Source organism: Zingiber officinale, chromosome 2A (genome assembly GCF_018446385.1).
Source record: "Zingiber officinale cultivar Zhangliang chromosome 2A, Zo_v1.1, whole genome shotgun sequence".
In the NCBI taxonomy this organism is placed as follows: Eukaryota; Viridiplantae; Streptophyta; class Magnoliopsida; order Zingiberales; family Zingiberaceae; genus Zingiber; species Zingiber officinale.
In genome coordinates, this window is record NC_055988.1 from 4,646,370 (window position 1) to 4,656,903 (window position 10,534).

At 36.4% G+C, this 10,534-nt stretch overlaps 1 protein-coding gene across 1 annotated transcript; it reads right to left on the reverse strand.

The window, feature by feature from the left end:
• Positions 1-1,958: 1,958 nt before the first annotated feature.
• On the reverse strand, positions 1,959-3,119 carry LOC122040406. The gene has a single exon (XM_042599721.1). The coding sequence runs from the start codon at positions 3,117-3,119 to the stop codon at positions 1,959-1,961; it is 1,161 nt and encodes a 386-aa protein (XP_042455655.1).
• Positions 3,120-10,534: the final 7,415 nt, after the last annotated feature.

A 10,534-nucleotide genomic window follows, 5' to 3' on the forward strand; every position in this document is an offset into this window, starting at 1 on the left:
TGATTATTCTCAACGTTCAAATTACAACGGTAATAATTAGCCAAAAAATTGGTTTTTAAAAATTCATCTTTGAAAAATTTTAAATTTTAAATTACATTTTTATCAAAAATTCATAAAACATTATATAATCTTCAAAAAATCTCAAAAATATTTAATCTAGCATAAAATAAATTTCATCATCACAAAAACATATTTCAACAAAAAAATATGAATAGTAGCTTTATGAAATAATTAATTTTACTAAAAAAGGATTAAACTAAGTTTTTATTTTAGCATGCATAAAAATAAATTAAATCAGGCTAAGCATGATTTGAATATCAAATATAAATTTGTACCTACTAAATTAACAAGATAATTTTTGGAATATATTTTAGTGTTACTTTTCTAATTTATCCCTTATGAAATCTAAAATACCAATTAGACCCTTTAAAATTTTTAAAATTTTAACCATTTGATAATGCATAATTCTTTTCTAATGTCTTTATTTGATCTCTTAATTTGTTATTTTCAAATTTCAATTTATCATAGTCTTCTAATAAACATGCTTTTGCTAAGATAATTTTTAATTCAGTATTTTCTCTTTTTAATTGTGCATGCTTTGTTTTTAATTTATACATACTTCTAAACAACATTTTTATAAACTAGTACAACTTTTCAAGAGGTAAGGAGCGTACCTTACTAACTGGGTTGTTCTCATAGTCTGTTGTTTCCCCTTCATCGCTGCTTTCTTTCCACATATCTTCTCCTTCATCGATGTTCATTTCGGATGAGCTTTTGATGTCTTCTTGGTGATCTATCATCAGTGCTAATCTAGCATATTCTTCTAGCTTGGGTTCAGATAAAGACTCGTCCCACATTGCTTTCAGGTTCTTGTGTTTGGATCTGCTTGGCCCTTTGTCATTTCCTTTGCTTTTCAACTTTCAACAGTTATCTTTGATATGTCCTTCTTCTTGGTAGTTATGTCACCAAACGTTTCTCTTATTCCAAAAGGATTTTGTTGCCTGTCTCTTGTCAAAATTGTTGTACTTTAAAATTTTTAAAAACTTTCTTACCAAAAAAGCTTCTTTGTCTTTGTCGAGAGAAGCTTCGGAGTTTGATTTGTCCTCTTTTGCCTTTAGGGAGATGTTCTAACTCATCTCCTTTCTTAGTTCTACATATCTAGATTCGTGAAGTTCTAATGTTAAAAAATAAGTTTTATTAACGTACTTACCTCTAGATTCTAAGTCGATCAATTCCACTTCAGAGTCTTCTCTCATATATTGGTACCCATCTGACTCCATCATCATCCAAATAGCCACTTTATTTTTGTCAAAGTTTCTTTGATAGACTTAAAGGTCAGTGGATTGCTAGATATCAATCAAGGATTGATCGTAGGTTAGACAGATGGAAACGATCTGAGTTGGATGGGATACACACTTATGTTGACCTACAAATTAATTATCAACATTTTGAAGCACTTTGACTATTTTTTATGTAAGAGCTCATTGAAAGAGTCTTGATGGAGCGGTAAAGCTTGAATGACCTAGAGGTCATCATGGAAATAATCTCTTACAAAGTATGATAAAAATGTGTAAAATAAATTTATTTCTAGAACCTTGCATTGAAGAACATTTCATGCATCGGACTGCCCTTTGTAAGAGCTTATGATCAAAGAACAATTGCCCAAGCTCCTCCCACAATGGATAAACATGGCAAGTTTCTCTATGACACTACCTAATTCCTTGGATCAAAAATCAACTTTCAAAAGCTTAATAGTATCCACCTCGATCATACTCTAAGCAACAAGAAACATGCCATAAAATGAGTTTAAGCTAATACAACAACAACAACAAAAAACCAAGCAAAGATGCATGTAACAAGTAAGAACTGAACAATTCAGAACATCCCGAGGGATGGTGTAAGGCTTGTCTTACAGAATGAGTTTGCTTGTTAGTATATTTGTCTAGAGCACATTGTTATCATCTACATGATTTCACTCCTTTGATAACTTCGACTATTTCTGGAGCTTTCTCTTGATACTTTGTCACAAATTGCATCATGAACTTCTCGTTCGAAATCAGAAAATGATCCCCTATGAAGCCAGTCTTGATTAATCCTTTGTGCATGAGAATGCTCAGGACAGCATGCCTGGGCATCAACCTCTTCTCCAGGCTCATCAAGAGAACAACTGGATTCTTCACTGTGCGCTCCGGCGTCCATCCCAGCTTCTCTTCCAGAAACTTCACAGTATTCCTTGTCTTCTCAGTCGATATCCACACAATATGAGGCTGTTTTGAGAAGGCCACCAAGACATTATCCTGTGACCATCCCAATCCCATCAAGGTCTCCAGTCTCTCCTCCCACTTCTTCTGGGGCAAGATAGCAAGCATCCCGAATGCACGGGCGAAAGTAGTTTTCTTCGGACAGATTCCCATCTTCTTGATCTTGTCAAAGGCCTCATTGAATCGATTTGTATCTGTCACCAAAGCGTCACCGTAACGGGTCAAAAGCACACAGATTACATCATCGGGCACGCCGTGTGCGCGCAGAGCATCGACCTTGGGAAGCACTTTGGTTCTGATGTCTAAGGCCATCAACCAAAGTGAGTTCTTTATGGCACTCACAAGGTTCGCATTCGTTATCAAAATTGATTTGAGGAGCTCAGCGTTGGGGAGCAATCGCTTCTCTAAGCTGCGTCTGAGCAGATCGGGACTAGCTGACAGGATCTCTGAGAGGGCGGTTCCGACGAGGCCGATCCTGCGGAAGTGCTCCAACTTTGGCTTCAAGGTCTTCTCGGCGTCCATCACGAGGACACGAGGAAGGCGGTCGACGAGGCGGACGAGATGCGCTTCGTCGAAGCCGTAGTCCTTGAGGAGGGTGAGAACCGAGAGCGCTCTGTCGAGGGTGTCGAGCTGGACTTTCTTGGAGATGGAGAGGGCGGCACGGTCGGAGATCCCGCACGATCTGATGAGGGAGGAAGCGGTCAGGGATGAGGGATCGTCGGCGCCGACGGAGGAAGCAGAATAGGGTTTGACGAATCCCAGAGAGTGTGGGCAGGAGGGGGCGGCTGTCCGACGATGGCCGAGAGTGGCAGTCACTTGAAGTCGATTGTGGACGGCGGCGCAGAGACGTCGAAACATTGTTATTTTCGCTCTGTAAACCAAACCGTGTCGTTTGATGTTAACGACGGCCGTAGATCTTTCGACCTAACGTTGGTGCTCAAAAAGTTGCCCCTCCTGGCTCCGTCCCTTATTTATACGAAATTTTATACAGCAAGTCACTAGAACCGTCAATTTGGGTTGGGCCTGTCAGATTAATCCACCCCACCAAACAATTTAAACAGTTTGGATTGAAATTTTATCAATCCAAGTCCATCGTGGGCCGACCCGCCTAGGCCCGCGACCCGCGCGAGTCGGCCCGCTCGGGCTTGGGTTGGCCCGCGGGTGGAAAAGCTGCCCCTCCGTTTCGACCTAACGCTGGTGCTCAAAAAGTTGCCCCTCCGTCCCTCATTTATACGAAATTTTATACAGCAATTCACTGACAGACGTATTTAAGTTTTTGAATTTATCAAAATATATATATATATATTATTTTATTATTTATCAAATGACATATTTTTTATAATATTTTTTTTATTATATCCTCATGATGAATTTGACTAATTTTTTTTCTTACTCATTTCTCTCTTCTTTCTCTTTTCTTTTTTCTCTTATCCATATAATTTTTCTTCTCTTTTCTCTTCTCTTTTTGCTTTCCTCTTTTTTACACGTCGATTCATCTAAAACTATTTATTCTTCTAAAACTATTTTAACACTCCTTGCAACCGTTTAACTCCTTGCAACCCTAGAAATTTACAAGGACTGAAATATGTGCAATTAGAACTCTTTAGGTTCATCAATGGGTTTCGATTAAAATCTATTGATGAGTCTAAAGAGCTTTGATTGCACCTATTTCAGTTTCCGTGGATTTCTGAGGTTGCAGGGAATTCAAATATTCTATCTATTATTTATTTTGGCTTCTCGGATGTGTTAAAAAATAATAAGAAAGAATCGCTAAAAATTTCTACGTTGGACCTGATATGATTCCATATCAGGCCTTACGTGGAAAATTTTAGTGATTTTTTCTTATTACATTTTAATACCTCCGAGAAGTTGAAATAAATAATAGATAATATATTTGAACCCCTTGCAACCCATAAATCTATAGTAACTGAAATGGGTGCAATTAGAGTTCCTTGTTAACCATTGTTTATTTTAATTTTTCGAAGATGTTAAAATATAATAAGGAATAATCTTCAAAATCTCCACGTTGGGCCTGATATAGAATGATATCAGAACCCACGTTGGGCTTGGTATATATCATATAAGGCCCAACATAGAGATTTTTAGTAATTCTTTCTTATTACATTTTAATACAACAGAGAAGCCAAAATAAACAATAGATAGCATATTTGAACTTCTTGCAACCCTAAAAATTCACAAGAACTGAAATGAATACAATCTGAGATCTCTAGGTCTAACAATGGGTTTTGACCGAAATCCACTAATGAACATAGAGAGCTCTAATTGCATCCATTTCAGTTCCTGTGGATTTCTGGGGTTGCAAGGAGTTCAAATATGTTATCCATTATTTATTCCGTCTTCTCGGATGTGTTAAAATGTAATAAGAAAGAATCGTCAAAATTTTTCACATTGGGCTTGATATAAAATCATATCAGGCCCAAGTGGGCCAAATATCATTTTATATTAGGCCCATGTTGGGTCTTATATGATACATATCAGGTCCAACATGAAGATTTTTTAACGATTCTTCCTTATTATATTTTAACACCCCTGAGCAATCAAAATAAATAATGGATAGTATATTTGAACTCCTTACAACCCTTAAAATCCACAAGAACTGAAATAGATACAATCAGAACTCTCTAGGTTCATTAATAACTTTCCACCGAAATCCACTTATGGACCTAGAGAGCTCTGATTGCACCCATTTCAGTTCCAGTAGATTTCTAGGATTGCAAGGAGTTCAATATGTTATCTATTGTTTATTTCGACTTCTCGGAGGTGTTAAAAATATAACAAAAAAGAGTCATCAAAATTCTCTACGGTGAGCCTGATATCATTCCATATCAGGCCCACGTTAGACCTAATATGATTCCATATCAGGTCCAACGTAGAGAATTTGGTGATTCTGTTTTATTATATTTTAATACCTTCGAGAAGTCAAAATAAACAATGCATAGCATTTTTGAACTTCTTGCAACCCTAGAAATCCATAAGAACTGAAATGGGCGCAATCGAAGCTCTCTAGGCCCATCAATGGATTTTGGTTGAAATCCACTGATGGACCTAGATAGCTTCAATTACACCTATTTCAGTTCCTATGAATTTCTAAAGTTGTAAGGAGTTAAATGGTGCTATCCATTATTTATTTTAGCTTATTAGGGGTGTTAAAATATCTTTAGAAGAATCGGCATCTCATGAGGCTTTTTAAGTTCACGTTATCATATATGTACGTATAGGAAAAGCGTTGTAAAGAGAGGAAAGAAAAAAAGAAGAGAGGAATGAAAAGAGATGTTGCATGTATAGAAGGAAAGAGAAGAGAGAGAGAAATGACAGAGAAAATAAAAAGGAAATAGTTAACTTTGTCAACAGTGTAGAATGGGAAAACACTATAAAAAGGTACGCTCTTTGGTAAATAACAAAGTAGCATGCGCCTTTTAGTAAATTCGAAAACCTAAATACATGTTTTAATAAATTGCTGAATACACAATAAATGACATATTTGAACTCCTTGCAACATCAGAAATCCACAGGAACTGAAATGAACATAATCGAATCTCTCTAGGTCCATCAATGAGTTTTGATCAAAATCTACTGATAGACCTAGAGAACTATGATTGCTTTTATTTCAATTCATGTAGATTTATGATGTTGCAAGAAGTTCAAATATGATATCCATTTTTTATTTTAACTTCTAGAAGGTGTTAAAATATAATAAGAAAGAATCAACAAAAATTCCCATACATTGGCCCTGATATGATTCCATATCAAGCTTACGTTGGGTCTAATATGATTCATATCAGGCCCACATATTGGGATTTTTGTCGATTCTTCCTAATTAAATTTTAAGACCTTCCAAAACCCAAAATATGATGATGCTCGATAAAAAAAAAATTTTAAAAAAATCAAATACTAGTAACAATTCAATTCGTATTTACCACCTACATGATGTGATTTCAGATCTAACTAAAGACATAATTCACACAAACTACATCTATAGTCACAAAACAAAAAATCCTTTGTATAAAAGTTAAACATAGTTGGACCCTGTGATTATTTTGATGTGATCAACCAAATTTAGGTTAGGTCCTGTTTGTTATTAATCCCTGTGTCTAAGTGTGCAGGAGCTTAGGAGCGCAGGAAGTCAAACAGAAGACACAGCTAGTGAGAAGGACGATACGGGAAGGGAGCCGACGGGCTCGGTGCGTCCGAAGGACGAGAGAGCTATGGAAGAGTACACCGGTGGGCGAGAAGAACATGTGTGACGTTCGAGGGACGTAAAGCCGGGACGGAAGACTGTTCGAGGAGAAGGCTGGGAATTGGGTTCGGGTGGGCCCTATTCCAGTTGGCCGGAATCACCCAAACGAACGGAGAATCGGAAGCCAAAGAAGTAAAAAAGAGAAGCTGGAAACACTTATATACCTTCCAACTCTGAGGCGCCTCAACCTTAAAGGCGCCTCAAGCAGGATTGGAGGCGCCTCAAACTTGGAGGTGCCTTCATGTAGACCTGACCACGGTTCGAAACCAACGGGTCGACGGTTCGGAACCGCCGGTTCAACGGTTCTAGGCAGGTTGACCCTTAACCTTAACCGCCCAAGACGGTTACGGTTCACGGTTCGGAACCGTCGGTTCATGATTCGTCACGGTTTGCCACGGTTCAAGATTATTATGTTTAAAAAATTAAAAATTAAACATTAAAAATTAAAAATTAAAATATATTGGAAAAAGGGTTTGCACTTATTTAAGTTGCCTACGTATCCCTTTAGGAGAATCAAAGCTCACGTAGTTCTTTTATATTTTTATCCTTTTACATTTTTATCATTTTACATTTTCACTCACTACCATTTCCTGTTCCTGTCGTATTTGTTCGTTCAGTATCAAAATCTTCAACTTCGTCATCTGAAAGTTGCATTCCTTGGATTCTTTTCTCCGCTCTGATCCAATTGTCCAGTAATGCTTGGGCTTCCAATGAGTCGGGAGGCAAAGTTGATCGTCGTTCATCTAATATGTTGTCGTCGGCACTGAACTTCTGCTCCACAGCAACAGTTGATACTGGATAAGCTAAAATTTCTTTTGCGACCACGGAGAGAACGGGAAAGCTTTGAGCCTTCTGTGACCACCACTTTAAGATATCGAAGTTTTCGCTATCTGCTTCATTAAAATCAAAAGAAGTCGTAAAATAATTCTCAAGTTCCTGTATGGAACTTGAGGATGCTCGTCGACGTTTTGTCCGTTCATTTAATAAGAGTTGTGCTTTTGTAAGTTTTAAATTACTACTAGTAGTTTGTTGTATTTCAGAAATATTAATTTGTGTTCCATATTTTGCATAATATTGATTATAAATATCATATAAATAAATTCTAACATTATATATAATATTAACTGGATCAGGGGAAGAAGAATCTTTAATTGGAATTAAAGCGTCATAATATAAAGTTAACATTTCTTGTAAAACTTCTAATTTAAATTTAGGATCTAAAGCAAATGCAGTTAAATAAATTTCAGGAATTAAATGAAAATATTTTTCCCATTTAGTTTTCATAGATAAGATGCAAGGAGATAAATATTCATTATTAATATGTTCATTTAAAACTAATACTATATTAGAAAAATTTTCTAAAACTAATTGAGCAGTGGGATAATAAACACTGGAAAGTTGTTCGGTTACATCGTTAAATACTTTTAAAATTTCACAAATACTACTACAAATATTTCATTGTTGTGAAAATAAATATATATTAGTATTAGTGTTTTGTGCAAAAAATGAACATAATAATTCATTATATTGAAATGAATCTTGTAATAATTGGTATGTTGAATTCCAACGTGTTGGTACATTATGTGGAAATTTTTTAGGTCTCATCCCATTAATTTTACAAAATCTACCCCATTGTTTCATTATAGATGGATGAGACCATAAATAAGAAATTATAATTCTAATTGGTTTAATATAACTTTCTAAAAATTTTAAATCATCTTGAACACATAAATTTAAAACATGGCATACACAACGAATATGAAAAAATAAACCTCCAATAATAGGTTGACAAACAAATTTTAGATCATCTATACAAGCGGTATTGGAACTAGCATTATCTAATGATATTGAAAATATTTTATGAGTTAAGTCATATTCTTCTAAAATTAAACATAATAATTGTGCGATATTATGAGCATTATGTGATTTATCAAAAACTCTATAAGCTAATAATCTTTTTTTGGAGATTCCAAGAGTTTTCGATCCAATGGCAAGTCACACTCATATATGAATGTGTTTGCCAATGATCACTCCAAATATCAGAACATAAAGAAACTTTATTATCTAATTTACTAAATTCATCAATTAAATTCTTTTTTCCTGGTTTTACTAATTTTTTAATTATACGAGTAAGTGTAGTCCTAGGAACACGTTTAGCACATGGATTAAGAGATTCTTTACAAAAATCTTCAAATGTGCATTTAGATCCAAAACTAAAAGAAAGATGTTCTACGGAAACAAATTTAGCTAATGATTCTATTAATTTATTATCCGAATATAAAAATAAATCGGAATCGGTACTACCGCTAGTTGAAGAAAATCTTGATAATTGTGTTTGAAAACGGTCGAGTCCATATTCCGTCGGGTGCTTCGTTTCTACATGTCGTTTCAACGAACCATAGCCGCCGCCGGCTTGGAATTTGTAGGAAGCATTGCAGTGTTTACATTTTGCACACATTTCTCCCGACGGAAGAGTGACATTCTCAAAATGTTTAGTGAAAATAGAAGACTTTAGAGGAGGAAGTTCCCGAACCTTAGAAGTAATTACATCGGTACTTCCTTGTGTTTCGGGTGTCGGATTTGGAAGATGCTCGATCTCATCATCGATGGATTGAATGTTGGGGTCCTCCTCCCGCAGATTCATTATTTGCTTTTCCTTCCGAGCTCGAGATGATGCACCTCCGCGGCCTCCTTCCATTGTAATTGAAAATTGGAAACGAAAGTGTGTAGAGTCTAGAGATTAGAGAATACGAAAATGAGATTAAGAGTAGAGAAGATGTGTGTAAAAAATGATGAAATGAGCTCTCTATTTATAGAGTTTTGATAGTAACGGACACTAAATCATAGTCATTGATCAAAAAACGGTCAAATGATCCTAACCGTTGAAAAAAAAACCCAAAAAACCCTCCCAATGGCTCCGAACCGCCGGTTAACCGGCGGTTCCAATGGCTATGAACCGCCGGTTAACTGGCTGTTCAAGCCGTTTAAGAAAAAAAAAATTATCGGCTGAACCGAACCAGCGGTTCAACCAGCCGGTTAACCGGTGGTTCAACCCGCCGATTAACCGACGGTTCGCCGGTTTTGCAGCGAATGAACCGGAATCGGCGGTTATGGGCCCGGGCCGGGTCCGGGCCAGACCCGGCCCGGGGTCGGGTCTACCTTCATGCTTGTTTGAGGCGCCTCAGAAAGGTCAAAGATGATCGTTTGCGCAATGGATAAAGTTTTATCCATCTACTCATTATATTGGAGGCGCCTTGGACCTCTGTTGGAGGCGCCTTGGACCTTAGAGATGAGATTTTCAGGAGCTATAAAATGACCCCTGGAACTAGGAAATAGTATTCAAATCAGGCATTCAATTCGTAGCAACTTGTGAACTCTTTTAGTATGTAAAGGCGCTTCTCCGCCTACAGTGAAGGAGACATTCTAGTAGAGCTGTTCAACCGCCTTGGATTAACAACCGTATAAGTTGTAACCAAGTTAATTTCTTATCTCTTATTTTAATTCTGTCTTTTACTTTAATTGTTGCTATTTATTTTGAGTTGAAAAATCGAGGAGGATATACTTTTATTTTGCAGACAATTAACCCCCCCTCTTGTAGGCCCCGCTGCACCAACACCTATCACCACCTTTGTAAAGAAGGAAAAATTTTCTATTTGCATCACACATAATTAACGACATTCTCCTCCTTTTGCTATTGAATTCCAACATATTTAGAATCTTAAACTTTCTTTGTCAAAACAAAATATCAAGTCACCAAGGTCTTCGTAAAAAAAGAAAACTTATTGATTAAAATATACAAACTGAATTGTTATCTCTCAATAAGATCTTCAGAAGATGAATATTTCTCCCTAATGAATACACTAGATTGAGTCCTCTTACAAAACTCAGCCAAATTCCCTAGCAATAACAAGAAATGCAGCTTCATAAGTAAAGCCACCAATTTTCTTATTTGATTTAGGAATTGCACTGTGAGACAATGCAAGGATCCTAAAGAATAGAAGAATGATATCAGTTG

What these genes read in the sequence shown, in the direction of transcription:
- LOC122040406 (XM_042599721.1), bottom strand. Translation starts at nt 3,119, where the DNA reads ATGTTTCGACGTCTCTGCGCCGCCGTCCACAATCGACTTCAAGTGACT.